The 23,937-nt window shown below is 45.3% G+C and overlaps 1 protein-coding gene across 3 annotated transcripts in view; it reads left to right on the forward strand.

Moving 5' to 3' along the window:
• The first annotated feature begins 11,070 nt into the window (after nucleotides 1–11,070).
• Nucleotides 11,071–23,937, forward strand: part of MTUS2 (microtubule associated scaffold protein 2) — a 374,790-nt gene continuing 361,923 nt past the window's right edge. For all 3 annotated transcript variants that reach the window (XM_047078256.1, XM_047078267.1, XM_047078275.1), the window contains exons 1-2: nucleotides 11,071–13,430; nucleotides 21,886–22,126. In XM_047078256.1, coding sequence (XP_046934212.1) covers nucleotides 11,223–13,430; nucleotides 21,886–22,126 — 2,449 coding nt within the window. In that variant the 5' untranslated portion in view covers nucleotides 11,071–11,222. The remainder of the gene's footprint in view (nucleotides 13,431–21,885; nucleotides 22,127–23,937) is intronic.

The following is a 23,937-nucleotide window of genomic DNA, read 5'->3' on the forward strand; positions in this document are numbered from 1 at the left end:
GTGTCATGGCATTCTGTCTGGTTTAGCGTTTTGGAACTCCCCAGAGTGGCCCAGTTTCATGCAAACACGGGTACGTGAATGTTCTAGTATCTTTCTTTATAGTTGCCCAAACCTGGAAATACCTCAGTGTCCCTCAACTGGAAGACAGCTACATAAACTGTGGTTCGTAGCACAGAGCCTTATTTAGCCATAAAAGGGAACAACTACGGATAGACCCAACACCGTGATGAATCTCGGATGCACGGTGCCGAAAGAAGCTGGATACAAAGGCTTCACACTGTGTAGTTACATTTAATTGACATTCTGGAAAAGGCAAAACCTAGGAACAGAGACCGGATTATTGGTTGGCAGGGACTAGGGATCAGGGAATGGTTGATTTACAAAACGGCTTGGGGCAGTTTTTGGACTTCATGGAAGTGTTCGTTTTGTTTGACTGTGCTGGTGGTGGTCATAGGACAGCATACGTTTGCCAAATTTGCAGAACTGCACAGAGAAAAGAGTGAATTTTGCTGCATACTTAGACTCTGATTTAAAAAATTGGAAAAAATTCCTAAGCAAGAAAAAAATGTCCCTATTTGGTTTTTTCTGATTAAATATAATTTATTGTCCAGCTGGTTTCCATACAACACCCAGTGCTCATCCCAACAGGTGCCCTCCTCCATGCCCATCACCCACTTTCCCCTCTCCCCACCCCCCGTCAACCCTCAGTTTGTTTTCAGTACTCAAGAGTCTCTTCCGGTTTGCCCCCCTCCCTCTCTGTAACTTTTTTCCCCCCTTCCCCTCCCCCATGGTCTTCTGTTAAGTATTATGCTGAATGAAGTAAGTCAGGCAGAGAAAGACAGATACCCTATGTTTGCACTCATCTGTGGATCCCGAGAAACTTAGCAGAAACTTAAAAGTGTCCCTATTTGAATGGTAAATGATCTGGTCGTTCTAGTTACAAAGTTTCAAGAGAGAGGAGACCGCGCAAGAAATAGGGAGATAGAATGAAGCCGGAGACTTTTTTCTTGAGAGCAACACGTATTCGTGTAACGAACGGGCATCCTTTATGTGCCAGGCCCCGGCATATAGTCTAAGCACAGGACGTGCACCTGTAAACAAAACCAAACCTCCCACAGAGCCCAGAGTTGCGTATGAACGTGCAAACACGTCCACCTGTTTACACAGTGGTTCTGCCTTTAGGAATAGATACTAAGGAAATAAGAGGTCCAGTAAAGATAGCATTCAGCAGTTTTCTGTGAAAAATTATTTGAAAAGGCAAAATCAGAACAACTTAAAATCTAAACAGTAGGAGAATAGATGGGTAAATTATGGTAAAAAATGACCATTTAAAAAAATGATAGGCTATTTATTACATGTATTTATGTGAGGAGGCGCCCATGACATGCAAAGTGAAAAATTGGAGTTATGGAACTCATTCTCTAAGTGTAAAAAAAAAAAAAAATCTGGGATACTCAACTCTGTTCTTGGGGGGAGAGTAAGGGACTTTGGTATATTTACCTTTTTTTTATATTCAAGATCCATTTTTTAAATGATTGGCTATGTCAGTATTTCCATTTTGGAAAAAAAAATCATTCAAGACAAAAACAAAAGAAAGTGGGGTGCCTGGGTGGCTCAGTCGGTTAAATGTCCGACTTTGGCTCAGGTCATGATCTCACAGTTTCTGAGTTCGAGCCCCACGCCAGGCTCTGTGCTGACAGCTCAGAGCCTGGAGCCTGCTTCGGATTCTGTGTCTCCTTCTCTCTCTTTGCCCTTCCCCTGCTCGTGCTCTGTCTTTCTCTCTCTCTTTCAAAAGTAAATAAACATTAAAAAAGTAACTATTTAGGGGCGCCTGGGTGGCGCAGTCGGTTAAGCGTCCGACTTCAGCCAGGTCACGATCTCGCGGTCCGGGAGTTCGAGCCCCGCGTCAGGCTCTGGGCTGATGGCTCAGAGCCTGGAGCCTGTTTCCGATTCTGTGTCTCCCTCTCTCTCTGCCCCTCCCCCGTTCATGCTCTGTCTCTCTCTGTCCCAAAAATAAATAAACGTTGAAAAAAAAAATTAAAAAAAAAAAAGTAACTATTTAGCATAATATGCATGAAATGAACACCCTATATTTTCTGGGTGAAATTCTGCCCTGGAAGGCAGGGATGCATTTTTTAAAGGGAAGTGCTTTTTGTTGGCAGAGGTAAGTGAAGCTCATTGCAGACAAACATGCAGCATTTTTACTGGAGACACTTTAGACATCAACCTAATGTTTTTCATAGGTGTAACCTGTGAAAAGTCAACTTGCCTCTTTTCTTGGCTCTGTGAAGGGGCACATGGCAGCATTCCATTTATGTATATATATTGTTCTTCATTCTTTTTACCAGAGTAAAATAAAGCTAAAATAGCCTCTGCTACCTAAAACATACATATGTGTATATTCCTTCTGAGCACTGTCCTGTTTCTATATTGGAATAAAATGTGATGTACAACTCATGTCATGCACATCGATAAGGAGAGTAAAGCAGGCTCCAGAGAGCTGTTATATTTCTACACGATTTTGCAGCTTTCACAGAATTCAGCACCACAGATAGCTACAGCATCCCCAATATTTACCGTTCCTCACCCAGCAATACCACTCGTAACCATACTGTAGTGAAACGACTTGAAACATTCATTGGGTCTGCAGTGCCTCAAGTGTTAGGATACCTGTGCTTGTACCTGTTGCAAATAAACATAGCGTTAGAAAAGAGGACCAAGAACGTGGCTATTCTGTTGCAGAAAATACGGAGGAATGATTACCATGGAACTTCCTAAAGCAGATGGATACAGCGACTTTTACGTAAATATTTGCAAGTAACTTCATATAAAATTATCTTCTTAAATGTGGTGGAACATGATAGACCCCAAATATATGGTCCGTAAAAATGTCAACTAAAATGTGAAATTTGGGATGTTGACTTTTTTGCATTACTCTTATATTTACAGTATTTGCAATATTATTATAGATTATATTTTGGGCTCATATCTTACACACTTGTCTGTATGCTAAAGTTGCAAAGGATAATTTATCGCATGGTAGGAGTTGCAGCTGGAACTTCTTCGGCAGATACATTTTATTAAGTTGGATGGAATTGCATTTATATTCAAAGGCACGGTGCTTGAGCATTTATATGAAAATTCACATACTGGCAAAGGCTGTGGAATATTGTTTTTCAATCTTTTAAAACCCAGTGCTCTTTTTAATAACATAAAAATCCCCCCAAACTTCATTTATTTTTGAATTAAATATTATAGCAAGTATAAATCAAATCATGACGATCAGAATGTACTTTTTTTTTTTTTCTTACATCATCTCTGTTGAATATTCTGGTACAACCCTCCTGGAGTGAGGCTGCCTAATCAGCTGGGAAGGGTGGCTTTAGAATGTCCATGTTAAAAGACTAAAAAGAAAAAAGTAGAGCCTGTGCTGTACTGAAAGTCATGTAAACATTGGCCATTTTGAGCTCAAGTTGAAAGGAGATTGCTTCATCACAAGTGCCTACTGCATGTAAAGTCCTGTCCCAGACCCTGCATGAGAAACAGAAGTGTCTGAGCTGTTAGACTCCAACCTAGTGAGCTTATAGTTTAATAAAGAGGAGTTGTGGGAGCGGGGATGGGCTAAATGGGTAGGGAGCATTAAAAGAGTCTACTCCTGAAATCATTGTTGCACTGTATGCTAACCAATTTGGATGTAACTTAAAAAAATTAAATAAATAAGTCAGTATAGCCAGAAAAAAAAGAAAGAAGACACACATGCCAGTATAATAAAAATAAAACATAGATGACCGTAATCAAAAGGTACACTTAGCTATAATAAAGTAGGATATACATAACTATAATTTAAAAAGCATGGGGCTTCTGGGTGGCTCAGTTGGTTAAGTGTCTGACTCTTGATTTCAGCTCAGGTCATGATCTCGTGGTTCGTGAGATCGAGCCCCATGTCGGGCTCTACTCTGACAGTGCAGGGCCTGCTTGGGTTCTCTCTCTCCCTGTCTCTCTCTGCCCCTCACCTGCTAATGCTCACTCCCTCTCTCTCAAAATAAATAAATAAACTTAAAAAATAAAAAAACAAAAGCCATGGTTTAATAGTGCTGAAAGGAAACATCTGGGGATTCAAGGCATAGAGAGACAATATCTAGCCCCTTCTCCACCTTTTCGGGAGGGAAGAGGGGAGAAAATTTAACAAAGTCTTCACGGAGGAGGTGGCCTTTGAGTTCAGAAGGTGAAGCTGTTGGGTAGCAGGGGCAATTTTAAACAGAAGAGTGAGGGGGATTGAGAAGTCTGGAAGCACATGCAGGCTCAGCATTCATCAGACCGTGAATGTCAGGCTGAGACGTTTGGCTTTCCCCTGTCATTCAGCCAGGTTAGTTCACGATTGTCATAGTAGTGGGTGGCACAGACATGGTCGGTCGACTGGGGGCTTCTCTTTATCTGAGAATGCCTTTCATGCCGTACTGGACAGAACAAACACGGTACTGAGAAATTGATGTGCAAGATGAATGAAGAGATTGTATTCGAGCATGTAGATGTTATCAGTCCACTTAATGACTCAGGAATGTGTATGCGTTCAACTGAAGGAGTTCTAGATGAGAAGGTCCCATCATCAGAGACGGTGAGTTGGGGAGAGCTGAAGCGGTGCCTCATTGATAAAGACGGGCAAAAACATTTTGTCTGTTGGCAAGGAGATGATGTGGTCCTCAAACTACATGCTAGTGAACCCGATGCTGAGCCCATGTTGAATTTTAAAAAGCGTTGGTGATGGATAAATTATGAATACTGAGAAAAATGAACAGTGGTCCTTGGGAGAATTTTGGGTAGTGTGTAGACCAGACCAAGAGAGACAGTTTCATTTTCTTTCTTTACTTTGATTTTCTCTCATCCTCTGTTGGAAGAGAGGCAGTATTATAATTATCTCAGCAACACATCCAACAGAAGTTTCTCCTCTTACAATGTTCTCATGGACCACGTGGGGACACGTGCAGTAGCTGCAGGGCCCAGAGGGTGGAGGGGTGCCTACGTGAATGTGCCCATGGAGTGTTGACCAGCAGATGAGAACCTGCTGCTTTGCCTCCTACCCTGTTTCGCTGACAAAACAGCGAAATGATAATAAGGAAGGCACACTTACCTCTGCAAAGATGGTACGGAAACAGAATGGATTGCAAATATTTTGGATGAAAAATTAAGGATGGGCCCAAAAAGTTTTAAACAGCATAGAACAACGGACTTCAATGGACAATGGACAGCTGAGCAATGGACAACAGTGGACCAACAAGATGAAGCTCCACAGGTGCATTTTTATGGTCCTACCCGTGGATGCTACAAGCCAGTTACAGATTTCTAGGATTGAGTCCCTGTCGTTTAGGAGTGACTCGTATAGGACTTTGGCATTTTATTTGATGATGTGGAATCAACAGGGTTATTCACGTATCCATGGAGAGGCCACTCTTTTAGATCGTGTGGTTAGAGGTGTAACCAAGTGAATGCAAGTCTTGCTTTCACAGGACCCCGGATGATGCACCCAGAGCTAGAGTATTTTGTGCAGTTGTATGCTGTTCAGGAGGGACTATAGGCTGCCTGGGGTATGGGCTTAGATGGTGGGAGTTTCTTAAACCTGCGCCAACAATTGGGAGAATCTGAGTTCTTTCACAAAGAGAATAGGTTTGGATGAGAAAGGGGGCATAATAGCTCTTCGGAGAGACCTGAAGTGTTGTTCCCGGTGGAAGAAGGATTGCCTTGTATTGCTGTAAAGAGGCAGATCTCCACTCCGGGCCAGTTTGACAGTGGCCTTGCCTGGAGGGCTGGTAGGCTGCCAAGAAAGCTGGTGGATCTCCTGACACGGGCGTTTTCACCTTAGCGCCAGGGGTGATCCCTTGGAAGACTATTACGCATCAGAGAGACTAGGAACCTATAAAATCATTAAATTCCTTTTGGACCCAGGAGTTAATTAATGGATTTTTTTCCCCAGATAAAATCTCATTGACCTCTCAGGTCATCATTCATAACTTTCTATAGTAACATGTGAAGTACATGAAAATTGCATGCCTCACTCTGGGAAAATGGACCTCACGTGGGGGCGGTTAGCACGGTTGGTCGACATACTTTTGTTTCTTGTTTAATCGTACAATCCTGTATTAGGAGTCTGAATTTGTATGATCATGTTTCATATTGGGGAAAACACGTTTATCTTAGTTGGATGCCTTGGATTGAAGTCCAGATCCAGAAAAAGACAAAAACAAAAACTTTTGCTCATGTTGACCCTGTGATTGACTTGTGGCCATGTGATGCAGCTCTAGGGGGGAGATGTAGAGTCTTGGCAAGAAGAGAAAGAGGAAACATGACCTCCTGTACGACATTTTGCCTTCTAGAACTGAAGGGGTTTTTTTCTTCTTCTTTTGAAGTGTTTGTTTGTTTGTTTTGAGAGGGAGGGAGGGAGCACGAGGAAGGGGCAGAGAGAGAGAGAGAGAGAGATAGAAAATCCCAGGCTGGCTCCATCTCAAGAACCATGACATCATGACCTGAGCCCAAATCAAGAGGCAAACGCCTAACCGACTGAGCCACCCAGGCGCCCCTGAAGAAGGTTCTTAAATGCTTTCCTCTTGTTATGTGAGCCTTCTCTCCTTTTTTTGGTCTCTGGTTTTGCTTCTCTATTCTTGGTCTTATGATAGTATCGTTGCCTTTTATTCTTTCTTTGGGATCTATACCACTTCACCGAAAGGCAGCTTTTCCTTGTGAAGCCTCCACTTTCTGCACAGATTTTACTTCCTGTCTCTGTTTCTGCTCTGCCACTTCTTGGCTGTGTGACCTTGGGAATGTTGCCCTCTCTGTGCTTTCATCGCCTTCCTCGGAGAGCAGAGAGAAAGCAAGGGGATGTTAAGATCTGTCTCCGGAGGCCATCACAAGTATTAAATAGCTTAACTTGAATTAAAGCTAAAGATTAGGGGCGCCTGGGTGGCGCAGTCGGTTGAGCGTCCAACTTCAGCCAGGTCACGATCTCGCGGTCCGTGAGTTCGAGCCCCGCGTCGGGCTCTGGGCTGATGGCTCAGAGCCCGGAGCCTGTTTCCGATTCTGTGTCTCCCTCTCTCTCTGCCCCTCCCCCGTTCATGCTCTGTCTCTCTCTGTCCCAAAAATAAATAAACGTTGAAAAAAAAATTTTAAAAAAATAAATAAATAAAGCTAAAGATTAAACAAAATGAGTTATAATTTAAAAGTTAAGTTAAATTTTATGACTATGAATTCGTGCTAAGAATAATACTTGGCCCGTAGAAAGTCCTAGCTTTCCATTCCCTTACCAGTGAGTGACCTTTATTGCTTACTGAGAAAGAAAAAGATATTTATTATGTAATTCTTTAAAAATTAAAATACAGCTCTTTTCTAGCAAGACACTGATTTGACACCTACCTGTTTGTCACTCTCTAACGATCACGTGTGGATTGCTGTGTATGACCCTCTGGATTTGTCCGTCATTGGTGAAAATAATTCGTTTCTTTCTTTCTCCCGGCCTCGACAGTTCAAACCAGAGGGCTCTTGGCTTCATGCTCATAATTCTGTCCACAGAGAATTAGAGGCACTCACTTTCTGTGGATGGCCCATATTTGTGGGATTTCTTGCTCTCCTTGGCTTTCTGGGACGCCTGCTTTCTGACCCAGAGAGCACAGTGTTCTTTTAAACTGCTGTCTTACTGATTTGTCTACATGCTTTTTGTATCTGTGCCCAGAGGATATGTGTGTCTTCAAGGAAAACGTGTTTTAACTCGCATAAAGAAATAAAGATGAATTCACTGAGAATCCCCTCGGTGTCAGGGATCAGAGTGTGAGCATCTTGGTGAGGCCTGAGGGCTCTCTTGGGGTGAAGCTGGACCCGGGGCACCAGTGGCTTACTGAAGACAGGCCTGGAAGGAGGCAAAGAGGGAGAAGAGGAACGTGGGAGATAGGGACGGAGGCAGGGGAGGGTGGGGTGGGGAGAGGAAGGCCGTGAGCACCAATGGGAAGAACAGAAGGGCAGATGCCAGGGAACGAGAGTGCCCACACACGTACGGGTGTGTGTATTTGGGCAGGATTAGTTGGAAGGAATGGCAAGACCTAGACCAGGGTGTTAATGTGTCTTGGGGTGAGGGAGAAGGGACAAATAAAACACACAAAACCCCCAGCTTCCAGGAAATGATCTCATTTATGTAAAAAATACGTGCGACCGTAATAGATGCGAAAGAAACCAAAGAGAGTTTTATCACCTGAGGTTTTCGGGATGCCAGTGGCAGGTAGTCAAGTGAAAAGTTAGGAGGGGATGGGGCGCCTGGGTGGCTCAGTCGGTTAAGCGGCCAACTTCAGTTCAGGTCATGATCTCGTGGCTCGTGAGTTCAAGCCCCGCATCGGGCTCTGTGCTGACAGCTCGGAGCCTGGGAGCCTGCTTCCGATTCTGTGCCTCCCTCTCTCTCTGCCCCTCCCCTGCTCGTCCTCTCTCTCTCTCTCTCTCTCTCAAAAAATAAATAATTAAAAAAATTTTGTTTTAAAGTTCGGAGGGGAGGGGGCTGGGCTGGAGAGGAACGTGGAAGTAGCCGTGTGTTACTGGTGATGGTTCTCAGGTGTTCATCCTGTCATCGTGCTGTGTAGCATCCATCCGAATGTATGTATGTGTGTATACACACACGAATATATCTGTACGTATGCATGTGCACATAATCTTTTGAACAGATGAGATTACAGAGTAAAGGGTAACGAAGGGAGACGGGGGGTTGCCTTGTAACCTACTTCAGCAGAAACGTAACAACGGCTTCCCAGGAAAATGTGTACATGTGTACTTGTATGGACGAGGAGGAAGGTGTAGAAGGCTGTTAACTTTGAATCCCCACGGGGGATTGGGGATGGAGCAGAACCTTGTTCCTTTGAAACGCTGCCACCCCCTGCCCCCCATGCCTAATAAAATGCACTCCCAGCAGTGGATAAACCAATGTTAACGTTGAAATGAGTGGTTTACTGATGATCTGTGAATCTCCCTAATAGAAATTGAAACACTGTATTAGATTTTAAGCTCTTTGAGGGCAGAAATAGCATCACGGAGAAGATCTTCATCATTCATTCATTTATTCATTCATGTTACAAATACATGTTAAGTGCCTAATGCATATGCTAGGTATTTTTTTTTCTTTTTTTTTTTTTTTTAATTTTTTTTCAACGTTTTTTTTTTATTTATTTTTGGGACAGAGAGAGACAGAGCATGAACGGGGGAGGGGCAGAGAGAGGGAGACACAGAATCGGAAACAGGCTCCAGGCTCCGAGCCATCAGCCCAGAGCCTGACGCGGGGCTCGAACTCACGGACCGTGAGATCGTGACCTGGCTGAAGTCGGACGCTTAACCGACTGCGCCACCCAGGCGCCCCTGCATATGCTAGGTATTGAACAATATTTTCTTCAGTGTCTGGCACATTTGAAGAGTTTTTTTTTTTTAAAGTAAAAGTACAGGATGTTGTGAAAGGTCATCATAGAAGGACCTAATCTGTTTTAGTGGGTGAGGAAGGCTTCCCGGGGGAAGAGGTATTTATGCTGCAAACTGAAGATGACAAAGGAGTTGGGTAATGCTGGGAGAAGAACCCATGTTCTGTGTAGATGGTAGGCTTTGTGCCGAGGCCCCGAAGGAGGGAAGGAGGTGCACGGTAAGGTGGAGGATGAGGACAGTGTGCCTGCAGCCTGGAGAGTAAGAGGATGAGTGGTGGGGGTGAGGCTGGAAAGGTGCGTAGGGACTGGATCACGCAGGCCCTGAAGGCTGGGGTAGAATTTCCTCCAACTTCTTATTTTGGAAATTTTCAAACCTATAGAACAGTTACGGGTGTTGTAGAATGGATCACCTAGATTTTCAAATTATTATCATTTGGCACAGTTCTGTTTTCTCTCTCTTGTTCAGACTCTCTCTCTCTCTCTCTCTCACACACACACACACACACACACACACACACACACACTTTGCTGAACCATTGGAGAGTAAGTTACCACGTGTCATGTCAAAAAGCATATCATGTTTAAAAGCTTGGATCTTCCAAGAAAAAAGACTGTCTCAGATATACTCACCATACTGTTATACACCTAGGAAAGTTAACATTGACAAAATACCTTGACCCGATATACAACCCATTTTAAATGTCTAATTGCCCAAATAACGTCACTCACTCACTATTTTTTTAGAATCCGAGATCTGGCCAAGGTTCGTGCATTGTATGTAGATATCCGTTGGCATTTGGGGGGCAGGTTTAGGCCAGTTACTTTGTCAACTGTCCGCCAATTTAAACGTGCCTGATTATTTCCTCGTGGTTAACTTCAGGTTGAACATTTATAGCGAGAATACGATCTAAGTGACAAGGCACTGAGAACTGCCTAACAGTAGGAACACGTGGTATGAGTTTCCATTATTGGTGTTAAACGTGGTCACTTGGTTAAGGTGGTGTCCACCAGATATCTCCATTGTAAAGATAAAGATTTCCTTTTGTAAGAAATAGAGTAATCTGGAGACTGGTACCTTTAGATTCTGTGAATGAATATCCTGGTCCCCAATAATCTTTCACCTGATATTGTTGGCAACCTTTGGGGTCCCACACCCAAGATAATGAATTATAATTCCAAAACGGCGATTTTTCTAACTGTATGATTTTTCTTATATGTCTGGGTATTACTCCGTGAAGACAAGCTTTCCCTTCTCTTCCAGCCTTTAAATCGTCATCCGTATGAACCTGTGGATTTTTAAAATTTGAATTTAAGATTTAACGTATTTCATAATCCCTGTCTAACATTAATCATTTTTATGTTTTAATTTCCCCCGATTTGGCCAGCAGGCACCTATCAGAAAGGCTTTTGAGAAATTTATGGGCTGAGTGAGTGAATGAATTGATAATATGAACGTGATGAATAAAGCTGTATTTTCCATGCCTTTTTCTCCCGAGACTCTCTGTTTGTCGATGCCAATAACATGGTTTTATTTTTACTTCTCTCTAGGTCTCACGGACTAATTGGCCCTCATTCAGCAGGAACCTAACAGATAAGTCATCCTGCTGTATGTCAAGACGATGCTTGGTTTTAAAACCGCTCTGAAAATGGTTCAGGTAGTACTGCAACGTGACATTGTCGGGAGGCAGCAAGCAGCTTGAGAATTCCCCACGAAACAAATAGCAGCTCGGAGGAAGCACCTTTCCATTAAGTAGGACTGCATGGCCAGCCGCCCCCACTGAAGGGCTGAAAATGAGTGTCCCGGTGGCTCCGAAGAAATCGTGTTACGCTCCGTTGCGGGACAACAGAAATGGAGTGAAAAATAATAACGAGAGTATCCTAAGTCTGGGAGATACAAATGCCAATCAGATCATGTTGGAGGTCCGTTCCTCTCATGATGGGTCTGGGACAGGTGACCCGACAGATGAAATTAGAAACGCGAATTCAAGGGAGCGAGAGAACAGCACCCGCTTCAGTGAGGAATTCCACCAACTTCGGGGCTTTGGGCAGGGACTGCAGGCTGGCCCCACCGGCCTGAAGGATTTTAAATTTTCTTCCACCGTTCACGGAGGACCGGACGAAGAGCACACGACGGAGAGAGGCACAGATACCCTCCAGACCCCTTGGAGTATGCAGGGAGCAAGTCTGTCAAGTTGGAGGCATGTCCTGGCTGAGGCCGGTCCAGAGGTCTCGGCTAAAAGGGACGCTGACCCGCCCCGGCAGGCTCCTAAGGAGAAGTTGGCAAAGACCCTTGACAACGAGGAATTGGGAAGGCATTCTCTGGAAAGGGCTGGAAGCGCTGCTGTTGTCGTGGATGTGCCCCCGAGGGAGCACGGTGGGAGCCTCAGCGGGCAGAGTCCGCAGCCCACACCGCTGGACTCCCCCGAGGCCCCGCGGCCTGAGCCCAGTGGTGGGGACGGGCCGCAGACGATGTCCACGGCCCCCTCTCTAGCGGCGGCCTTTCTTCCTGCTGACTGTACCTCAGAGGGAAAGAGTGTGCGTCATCCTGAACCATCTACCTCAGCAGCCAAGGAGACCACCCCCTCGGAGACCCAGATGGGGCGTGCACCGAGAGTTAGCGACGAGAGCACATCACGTTCTGCCCCCGCAGAGCCCGGTCCCCATTCGGCTTCAGCCCCGAAGGGAATCCCGAGTAAGCCAGAAGCACAATTGGGTCAGGGAAAGGGAGAGCCCCAGCCGGAGCCGAAGGCCGTCCACCCCAAGGCCGTGCAGGAATTGAAGTCAACCCCGGCGGAGTGTGTGGGGCGCTCGAAGGACGGGGCTGTGTTGTCCCTGGAACGGAAGGGGCCTGGTGGGAAAGCACAGCAGGAAACTGCCCCCGGTGGCGCACCTAGCCCGTCGCCTAACGGGCTCCAGCACGTCGGGGCGGGAAGAGGCAGGAGCGAGCAGGACACGAGAGCGGGTGGCCTACCTGAGGACGGTGCTCTTCAGCCCCCGCTCGCCCGGGGCCTTGCTTCCCCGGCAGCCGCTGATGAGCAGCCCGCAGGCCAAGTTTCAGCAGGTGCAGCCAGGAAGCCCGGCGAAATGGCATCCGGTGCCGTTTCGTCGGGAGACGGCCAGGTACCTCTTATCCTTTACGATCCACCTGACAGGAGGCCCTCAGAGGTCAGTGAGGCCAGAGCGCCGGGCGGCGGGCACGCGGACAGTGCTGCGGCTCGTCCTTCGGATCCTTCTGTTGGAGAGAGCAACGCCGGGGTCCCCGAGCCCCTTGACCCTCAAGGCAACGGCTCCGAAGGAGGGGCCAGCAAAGAGGTCACGGCAGCTGTTGCAGGAAGTAGGAACCTTCTGGAAAGTGCAGCTGAGACTGAAAGCGCCCCCGGGGGAGCGGGCGCCCTTCGCGGCGCCCCGGCACCCCTCCGTCCAGAGACGACCGCGAATGTGACCCACCAGCCTACACCAGCTAGTAGCAGCAGCTTTCAGGACTTGGGCGCGTCGGGTGCGGGTGCGAGGCCCCCCTCGGCCGCCGTCCCCCCCGCCGATGGCGCGCGGTTGTCGAACCCCCCCCCAAAAGTGCCTGACAAGAGCACCTGCCCCAGCGGGGTCCCCGAGCCTGTCCTCCCACCTTCTGAAGACACCCCTCCCTCACAGGATGGCATGGAGAACCACCAGGTTGAAAAGGCGGAAGAAAGGACAGAACCCAAGCCCATCGTTCTGCCCAAGCCCAAGCACGTGAGGCCCAAGATCATCACCTACATCAGGAGGAGTCCTCAGGCCCTCGGCCAGGTGGACACTTCGCTGGTGCCACTGGGGCTTCCCTACGCTCCGCCCACGTGTCCCATGCCTCTTCCCAAAGAGGAGAAGGCAGCAGGTGGTGACCTGTACGAGAAATTCAAGCCAGACTTGCAGAAGCCACGGGTCTTCAGTTCCGGGTTGATGGTGTCTGGGATCAAGCCCCCAGGACACCATTTCAGTCAGATGAGTGAGAAGTTTTTGCAGGAGGTAAGAGACCGTCACCGCGACCCGCTCTGTAAGTTGAACATCACAAAGTTTGTTATGGATTTCCAGTGTGAATTGTAAGAATAGAATATCCTCTCTTAGCAAATCGCAGATTTCGATGGATGTATTTGTACAGAAATGGAGGTCTTTATCTAGAGGAGCGTGTAGACAAATGGGCATTTTTGACTGGAAGAATTTGATGATATGATGAGATGTAGCTAATCTAAGGAGGCTTATTTAAATTCCCACTCTGCATAATATATGTGAGGTTAGGTAGGTATGCATTTAAATTGGCTTCCCCGTTTAAATAAGTGGGCATGAGTGTTTTATGAGCCAGATCAATGGGGCAAAAATCCAAAATAAATATATCGTTCACATTGGCCTGGCTTCATCCTCTCAGGAGGGATATTTTCCTTATGAGAGAATCTCATGTTCACGCACATGAAAAACACAGCGACCAGCAAAGAACGCATTAGGCACGGGCTCTTCATTTTGAAGTAAGATAACAATTACAACTAACGTTTAGTTGAGCACCTACTATGTCTTAAGCCCACACAACACAATATTTCATCTTTACCAATCTTCACGGATCCTTATAGTGATTTTTCTGAAGGTTGGGATTACAGTTTTTATCACTGTGTAGATGAAGAAACAGATCTGGAGGGGTTTGAATAACTCAGTTCAAGGCACAGAACAAGGACAGTGCTAAGATGCTCGCCTACACCCTCCCGGGTTCTTCACCGTGCTGCCGTTTTCACTTCTGGGTGCTATGGTGAGTTGTCCTCCCAGAGCTCAGAAAGTGGATTTGTCTCCCGAAGTAATTTCAGGCCAGAGTGATCAGTTAAAAGGAGATCACTCCTCCCCCTGACGCCCTTCAAGTCTTCCCAGTCCACTCAGAACACAGGATAGTGCGTGCAGGATGGCTCAGCTTTTAGGAAGTACTCAGTCTGGATCCATAACCTACCCGATCTCCTCTCCCTCCTCTGCTCACCCCCTCTCCCTCTGCTGTCTCAGGGCCTTTGCACCTCTCTCTTCTTGGCGTGTTCTTCTCCCCGATATCTGAATGGCCCTCTCCTTTACTTTCTGTCTCCGTCCAAATGTCATTTCGTTGGAGAGATGCCTCGCTTTCCCTGAGACCGCTTTCTCTGATTTATTTTTTCTTAGTGCTTATCTCCATTTGGTATACATACTCTTTCGTTTTTGCCTCACCAACTAGAATGTAAAATCCACAAGAGCAGGGACTTTTTCTATTTTTGTTCCCTACTGGGTTCCCAGAGTTTGGAACAGTGCTGACGTAGATATTTGATCAGAAAACGCTGAATGATAGCTGGATTGTGAACTCCTACGTATTGGATCCAGACAGAAGTCAACCAAAGCTTCTTGGAGACAGAAAGGCGAAGTCCAGGCTTGGACCTTAGGTTGATGGAACATTTTGACGGATTTCCAGGATGTACTGATCACAGCAGACGTTGTCAGCTCTGGCACAGCAAAGCGGGTGAATCGATTCTAAGCAGCAAGGCTTGACCAAGGTTAGCCCTGACCAGGTGCCCCAGAAAGCTGACCATTTGTCCTGCCCCTGGGGCGGGCTGGTTGCTTCACATCACACAGCTTGCTCACTGTCTCTAACTCTGGGCCCGCCGGAGTGGCTTCCCAATTCCCTTCTCTGCAGAGAGAACACTGACCTGAGAGGTCAGGGGTCCATTCTTTTTGGTAGGGGCTCATTTCACTGTGCAGGGCTTCATGCTGTCCTGTTTTAAGTGGGCCTCTCAAATGGAGGCCTGCAGGGAGAGAACATTCTGGCCAGAGGACGCTAAGAGCCTGGCCCTGGGCGGTGGCATTTCAGTACCAGTTAACAGGTTGCCGCTTCGGTCTCCTACATCAGTCTCTGGGCTGTTGCTCAAAGTTCTGAAATCTTATCTACCTGGGCCTCCCAGGCTCAGGATGAGGCTCTGACCTTAGGCTCTTTGCGGACACGTGGATGCTCCTCGTGAGGACCTTGAAAGGCAGCCCTCTGACCCTCCCTGGGGGCTGTGGGCACCAAAGCTGAATAACCAAAGACCCTTCTTCTCATCGAATCACTGCAGAAGTAACCAGCCTGTGCAAGATGGCGCCCTTAAAGCTGGCATGGCAGAGTAGCTGTTTGACAAGCGCACCCTAGGAGACTGTGATGAGAGAGAGCTAACCCTTAGGTGGCTTCTCTGTGGCCCCTGGGATGACTTCCCTGGTCAGCCAGCATGTTGGGGTCACCTTTACCTTTTCTATAAGTTGTATCAACCCATCCACTTAAGTTCTTCATTTGAACCATTTCTTCAATTAAGTAAATTTTTTGGAGGGGGGAGCTCCAAAAAAAAAAGATCCCCTGGATTTTTCTCTGAAAAACACGTTCATGAGAGAAACTTTATTTGTAGACGTAGGCAAACATCCTGTTACTGTCTGCAGTTCTTTCTCCGTGAGCCTTGTTAATTTTGGTTTCGTGTATTTCTTTTCTGTATCGCTTCTGCTCCTTCCATAAAATATAAATAATTTCTAAGTCACATGCATGTTTTTCCCCCAAATATTTTTTCTATTCTTAATCCTCTAGAAGCCACCCTGAGTCTCAAGGAAATGGGATAGTACGGGTGTTTGTGTGGTGTTAGTAATTTGAGGGGTTTGGAGAGACCTCACTGGTAGGGGGACAGCAATGCCCCCGTGCACCACCAGCCACTCTGTCTGGGGACTGTCTCCTGCTATAATCAGAGTGTCTTAGGCCCTTTCTTCAGGCTGTAAGACAGAGCAGAGGAGCCTCGGGTGCTGCACTGAGCTAATTTCTGCCGTAATCTTCTTTGCATCAATAGGCTGGCCCTTGGCCTTTGCTCCTAGAGCTGGGACCTGATGTCAGTGTCACCAGTGGGTGCAACCCAGCAGGCCCCCCTCCTGTGTCCAGGCTTGGTGCAGGGAGGCCCCCAAGCCACCTCCCCAGCCCTGTGTCCCACCTTGCCACAGGATGGCCTCAGCCAGTCTCCAGGGAAAGGACACATTTCTGACCAATTGCAATGGAACAATTTTTCAGTTGTAGAAGCCATATATCTTTTTCCCCCCTCAAGATTTTATTTACATTTAAGTTAGTTAACATATAGTATACTATTGATTTCAAGAGAATTCAGTGATTCATCACTTACATACAATACCCAGTGCTCATCACAACAGGTGCCCTCCTTAGTGCCGTTACCCATTTAGCGCATCCCCGCACCCAACACCCCTCCAGCACCCTGTTTGTTCTCTGTATGTAAGAGTCTCTTATGGTTTGCCTCCCTCTCTGCCTTTGTCTTATTTTTCCTTCCCTTCCCATACGTTCATCTGCTTTGTGTCTTAAATTCCACATATGAGTGAAATCATATGGTATCTGTCTCTGACTTATTTCGCTTAGCATAATATATTCTCGTTCCATGCACGTTGTTGCAAATGGCAAACTTTCATTCTTTTTGGTGGCTGAGTTATATTCCATTATATATATACACCACATCTTCTTTATCCATTCATCAGTCGATGGACATTTGGGCTCTTTCCATAACTAGCTATTGTCAATAGCACTGCTATAAACATTGGGGTGCATGTGCCCTTTCGAATCAGAATTTTTGTATCCTTGAATAAATACCCAGTAGCGCAATTGCTGGGTCGTAGGGTAGTTCTGTTTTTCATTTTGTGAGGAACCTCCACACCATTCTCCAGAGCGGCTGCACCGGTTTGCATTCCCACCAACAGTGCAAGAGGGTTCCCGTTTCTCTGCATCCTCGCCAACATCTGTTGTTTCCTGACTTGTTAATTTTAGCCATTCTGACGGGTATAAGATGGCATCTCATTGTGGTGTTTATTTGTGCTTCCCTGATGATGAATGATGTTGAGCATCTTTTCACGTATCTGTTGGCCATTTGTATGTCGTCTTTGGAAAATGTCTGTTCATGTTGTATGCCCTTTCTTAGTGGGATTGTTTACCTTTTGGGTGTTGAGTTTGAGAAGTTCTTTATAAATGTTGGATACTAACCCTTTGTCAGATATGTCATTTGCAACTATCTTTCCCATTCCGTAGGCTGCCTGTTAGTTTTGTTGGTTGCGTCTTTTGTCGTGCAGAAGCTTTTTATCTTGATGAGGTTCCAGTAGTTCATTTCTGCCTTTGCTTCCCTTGCCTCCGGAGACATGTCTGGTAAGAACTTGCTATGGCCAAGGTCAAAGAGGTTGCTGCCTGTTTCCTCCTCTAGGATATTGATGGCTTCCCATCTCACATTTAGATCTTTCATCCATTTTGAGTTTATTTTTGTGTATGGTGTAAGATGTTCCATTGATCTGTGTGTCTGTGTGTGTGTGTGTGTGTGTGTGTGCGCCAGTACCATACTGTCCTGATGATTGCAGCTTTGTAATATGACTTGAAGTCCGGAATTACGATGCCTCCCACTTTGCTTTTCTTTTTCAACGTTATTTTGGCTACTCAAGGTCTTTTCTGGTGCCATACAAATTTTAGAATCATGTATCTTTTTAATAAAATGAGAAAGTGTTTACAGTACAAACCCCAGTGACTTCAGACTCTTTCATCATTATTGACAGACTCCTCCTGGTTAGACAGCATTAGTAGACATGGAAAAGTCAAGAGTAAGGGCTCTTCTGAGAGAGGGCAGCTCTTTTTGGTTGTCTGGAACAATACAGACTTTTAGACCTTTCAGAAGCAGCTCTGAAGATCATCTTGGATCTGGTCACGACAGGATGATAAAATATGCATACTTGTGTAGACTGTTTTCTGCTTTCACCTATCCTAAGGACTCTGGGGAATTTCTTGCTACTGATGCCTTGGGGGAACTCTTTTAATTTTTGGTGTAAGGAGGTGGGAAGAAAGGAGCAACGGTGAGAAGACGGGGCGAGGTAGTGTATTTTCAGTATACAGATATATGATCAGGGCTGGTTCCCCTTCTTACTCCCATAATACAGGTATGTATGTATCATATAAGTATCATACAAGTATCATATGTATGTATCAGTCGATGGATATATAAGTATGTATCATATAAGTATCATATAAGTATGTATGTATCATATAAGTATCTACCCAGACTTGAAGGGATTTGTCTGTGCAACTGTGGAGACTGGGAAGTCCAAAGTATGCAGCATGGGCCCACAGGCTCAACACCTAGGGAGGAGATGATGCTGTGGTGCAATTCCAAAGGCCATCTTCTGGTAAAGTTCCCTGCCCTTTGAGGGAGGTCCATTAAGGCATTCAACTGATTAGGTGAGGCCCACCCACATGGTGAAGAATAATCTGCTTTATTTAGGGTTTACTGATTTTAATGTTGATCTCACCTTTAAAATACCTTCGGAGAAACATGTAGAATAATCTTTGACCAAGTATCTGGGTACCGTGGCCTAGCCAAGTTGTCAAGGTTAGCCATCACACGTCTCCCTGTATCTATCCCAGGGGCTTCTTGAAGCATCCACATGTGCCCTATGTCGGCCCAGACCAGCCCAACCTGCTGAAAACAGGACGGGGAAAATACGAAAAGGGGCATATTTCTAGTAAGAACTTAACTTGTTTGTGTACCTTGATTGATTTGGGGAGTTTGAAATCACAAGGATTTTTTAGTTTGCTTCAATATTATTTCTCTAAAAAATACTCAGAGAAGAAGGAATAAAACCAGGCTCTATGTGTTCATGACTGTGCAGTGACACATATTCTGTTCTGTCAACAAAGATGAAAGAAACAAGTGGGAAGTGTTTTAGAGATTCCTTGGTTTTTATCAAAAATGCACAAAGTAGGCATACTTTTCACCTTCTTAACAAATTTGTTAAATCTTACCAGAGACAAACTACCCAGCAAAGTGACAGGCATTGAAGTTACTGAAATCATAAGGTCGTTTTTGAGCGGCAGCTTGAGGGGTTTTGACTCCTGAAAACTCTCCAGTTTCAGAGAACTGAGTAATTACCGAGATCAGCATATTGCAGTCCTGACAGATGTGGGTTAGAAATCATTTCTTCGTGAGAGCACCTGCTAGAAGCAAAGAGTAGTGGCACCAAACTTCGAGAAATTACAATGAAAAATAGAGGAAATGTAAGTATAATAGAAAAGCCGTAGGGCGCCTGGGTGGCTCAGTCGGGTAAGCAGCCGACTTTGGCTCAGGTCATGATCTCACGGTTCGTGGGTTCGAGCCCCGCGTCGGGCTCTATGCTGACAGCTCGGAGCCTGGAGCCTGCTTCTGATTCTGTGTCTCCTTCTCTCTCTGCCCCACCCCCACTCATGCACTGTCTCTGTCTGTCTTAAAAATAAACAGTAAAAAAAAAGAAAGAAAGAAAGAAAGAAAGAAAGAAAGAAAGAAAGAAAGAAAGAAAGAGAAAGAAAAGCCAAAGGTTGATAGTAAGAGGGTAAGTAGGGAATGGTCAAAATGTTATTGGAGAGCAGGATGTCTTTTGCAAGAATATATGTCTTTTGCAAGAATAAAAGACATAGGTAGGATGTCTTTTGCAAGAATATAATTTGTTGGGGCCTGAATTCAGTCTGTCTGCTATAGCAATCGAGTGTGTGTTACAGTGTGATTATGATAAAACTTTAAAGGTCTAATCTTTTGTTTCAATAATGTCAGTTTAAGGAAAACTTTGTATCTGTTTTCACCATTAAAAGGGTATCACATTAAGTTTTTCTCTTCAACAGCTTGGATCAAAGCTTTAAGTCCCTATTAAAGAATTTTGTTAACTACTTATGATTCAGGAATAGATCAATGTTTGACACATGAAATATATTGTGATTTAAATCAGAGTTAATTAACAGATGTATCTTTTCACACATCGCCTCTGGCACTGTTTTTTTTTTTTTTTAAACTTAAAGGAAATAAGATTATTTGCCTTATTTTTTTTCATTTTTAATATATAGATATTTTTAAGTTTATTTAATTTTGAGAGAGAACAAGGGAGGGGCAGAGAGAGAGGACGAGAGAGAGAGAATCCCAAGCAGGCCCCATGCTGACAGCCCAACGCAGGACTCAATCCCACAGACTGTGAGATCATGACCTGAGCTGAAATCCAGAATCAGACGCTTAGCTAACTGAGCCACCCAGGTGCCCCATTTTCTTAATTTTTAGTATGAAGAAACACTAATAACATGAATAGGCTTTGTGAGTACAGAATTGCATACATAGAAGCTATGTAGTCTGTATTCTAGCCCCAACTGTTAAGTATAGGAAAAGTAATGGGATTGTTATGTTATGAAATCTAGGCAAGGGGGCATCTGGGTGGCTCAGTCGGTCGAGAGGCCAACTTTGGCTCAGGTCATGATCTCACAGGCTATGAGTTCGAGCCCCACGTCGGGCTCACTGCTGTCCGTGCAGAGCCTGCTTCGGATCCTCTGTCCCCCTCTCTCTGCGCCCCCCTCCCCGGCCGCTGGTGCTCTGCCCCCCTCCCCCCGCCAAAAAATACTTAGGTAAGAATGGAAACATGATTCCTTTAATGAGAAAATATTTATTGCCTTTAGCTACATAATAGACACCATTCTAGGTGCTCTGGGCCCAGCAGTCAGCAAGACTGTCCTAGAACTTTGTTCTAGTGAAACTTGTCGAACATTCCTGGACACTGCGCCTTACTAGGGAAGACAGAGAAGGTGGTTCACAGTCTCTCGTTTTTAATGATGTGAACAGATTGTAGAGGCCTGAAAACACACTTTTCTATCAATTTCTCTATTCTTCCAAAAAGCCTTTTCTCCCACATTACCAATGCATATTTTATTTCCTAAGTAGCCCTAATATATAAATTGGTAAAGTTCACCTGCTTATGTTAAGAGTAGGTTACCGTAAACATTGTTGTGCCTTTTCTCCTTAGGAATAATGAAACTTTCAGGGTGCCTGGGTGGCTCAGTCGGTTAAGCGTCCGACTTCGGCTCATGATCTCACAGTCCATGGGTTCAAGCCCCACGTCGAACTCTGTGCTGACGGCTCAGAGCCTGGAGCCTGCTTCGGATTCTGTGTCTCTACCTCTCTCTGTCCCTCCCCTGTTCATGCTCTGTCTCTCTCTCTCTCTCAGTAATAAATAAACGTTAAAAAAAATTTTTTTTTAAAAAGGAATAATGAAACTTTCATAATTCTATGCACATTTGATAAACTCTTTCTCTGTTTCATTGAGATTATGTATTTATAGATTGGCTACTTGCACAGATTCTAATGATTTTGAAGCAATCAAATTTAAAAGTCTTATACAGTGAGTTCTTCCCCCCCCCCCCCAGTGAAATTTGGATTCATAGAGTGTTAGAACTGGAAGAGACCTGAGAGGTCATCCAGTTGTGCTGTTAACTTAGAGATGAAGAGTCTGGGGTCCAGAGAAGCTAAGTGGTCAGTGGTGGGGCAACTCAGTGGTGCCAGGGTGGCCTTTGCTGAAGCCTTGGTCTCCTGACCATGTTCCGTCCTCATCCAATGATGTGCGCTCCTTTCATGAAGCTTCTGGTCATTCGTTGTAGGTGACAGAACGCCCCGGAAAAGAAGAATTTTGCAGTCCGTCCTATACTCATTATGAAGTTCCTCCAACTTTCTACCGATCGGCCATGCTCCTTAAGCCCCAGTTGGGATTGGGTGCAATGTCCCGTTTACCGTCTGCAAAGAGTAGGATCCTGATGGCGAGTCAGAGGTCCTCAGCGAGTGCCATCCACCCACCAGGACCCATCGCGGCAGCTGCTGGCCTCTACAGTCCCGATTCGGCAGGTAAGCGATCCAACGGCTACTGCTTTTCCTGCAGCACGATTAAATAGTAATTACATAACATGGCAGTATCTGCCTAAAATAGGAACGCCTCTCACCCTTTGAGAGGAGCCTTCTTCTGCCTATCTGACTGTCCATACAGATACTTGTCAAGACTCCTCTGTCTGCCACCATCACATTCCATGTTACCTTGAAAATGATGGCCTTTGGGGCGCCAGGGTGGTTGGTTGGGCGTCCGACTTCGGCTCAGGTCATGATCTCACGGTCCTTGAGTTCGAGCCCTGTGTTGGGCTCTGTGTGGACAGCTCGGAGCCTGGATTCTGTGTCTCCCTCTCTCTCTGCCCCTCCCCTGCTCATGCTCTGTCTCTCTCTCTGTCTCTCAAAAATAAACATTAAATTTTTTTTAAGAAGAAACAAGAAAATGATGGCCTTTGCAGCCACCTCCTTACTTCTTGTGATTTCTCCTTTCTCCAATGGATCCTCTAGACCAGGGGCCGGGGGAGATTTTCTGTAAGGGGCCATACAGTAAGTGTTTTAGGCTTTCCGGGCCGTAATGGTGTGGGTTGTAACTACTTGGCATGAGAGCAGCCACAGACAGTACCCCAGTGAATGAACGTAGCTGTGCTCCAATACAGCTTAATTCACAAAAACAGATAGTAGGCTGTAGTTTGTCAGGGAGACCTTCCTACAGTCCAGCGCTGACCACGTCCCTCTTCGTCTGTCCACGAGTCCGGACCGGCCCATAATCCTGCCCCTGCTCAGCAGGTGCAGGCAGGTGCCACCCCCTGAAGCTCTCTGCACGCACTTGTTTGCCCTCACCGTGCTTCTGCTCGTGTGGTTTCCTCTAGGCTTTCTGTATTATCTTACTAGTTGTGTAACACTGTGAAACATTGTGAATAGAGAAAAATATAGAAAAGGAATGCATAATACTTCTGTATTTTTAGCACCCAGCCAGACTTACTATTACGGGGTTTTTTTGTTTTTGTTTTCGTTTTCTTCCAGTGTGATTTTGTTCTGTGCATTTTCCGATAGTTGAAATGATACTGAATGTGACTTTTGTTTCTTTCTACTAATATCGTATTGTAGGCATTTCCTAGGCCGTTGGTGTTTCAGAAATATTTTGGTGGCAGCGTAATATTCTGCTTTGTTCATTTATCCATTTATTCAACAAGTCTTGGGTGCTTATTTCATGCCAGAAGTTGTAAATTTAGAATTGCACTGGCGAACAAATCAGAGTTCCTGCCTTTATGCGTCTTACAGTCTAATGGATGAAATAGGCAAAAAAAAAAGCACAAAATAAATACATAACTGTAAGTATGAAAGCAAGGAATATACCGTTTTGAGAAATTACACCCAGAAGAATGATATGCATGGGACAGAGGTACTGCAGGGACAGCCTCTTTGAGGAAGTGGGAAGAATGGGGGAAGGTGGGGAATAATGTCAGAACATCCAATTCCTGGCAGTTGAGTTCTGCTTACTTACAACTGTTTCCAATAATGTGATTTGTGTCTTTGTGTATACTTATGCGTCTTCTTCCCTATTGTTTTCTTAGGATAGGTGATTTGAAGTGTAATGATTGGATAAAAGCATATCCAAACATTTTTTTTAAGGCCAAAGAATATTCTAGAAAACCTGTAACAACGATTTTCTCACTAGTGTTTCTTGGAAGTGCTTCTTCTTGCCATCCCCTTGCCAGTATTGAGTATTACCACCACTACGCCTCCCCCTTGCCTTATTATTGCATTTCTTTTATTATCAGTGGAAGGGAACATTTTTAAAGCTATTTTCCATTATATTACTTCGTGAATCATCA

The sequence above is a fragment of the Lynx rufus genome, unplaced genomic scaffold (assembly GCF_022079265.1).
Source record: "Lynx rufus isolate CCGP_SWC_20201006 ecotype Redwood Valley unplaced genomic scaffold, mLynRuf1.p SCAF_1, whole genome shotgun sequence".
Taxonomy (NCBI): domain Eukaryota; kingdom Metazoa; phylum Chordata; class Mammalia; order Carnivora; family Felidae; genus Lynx; species Lynx rufus.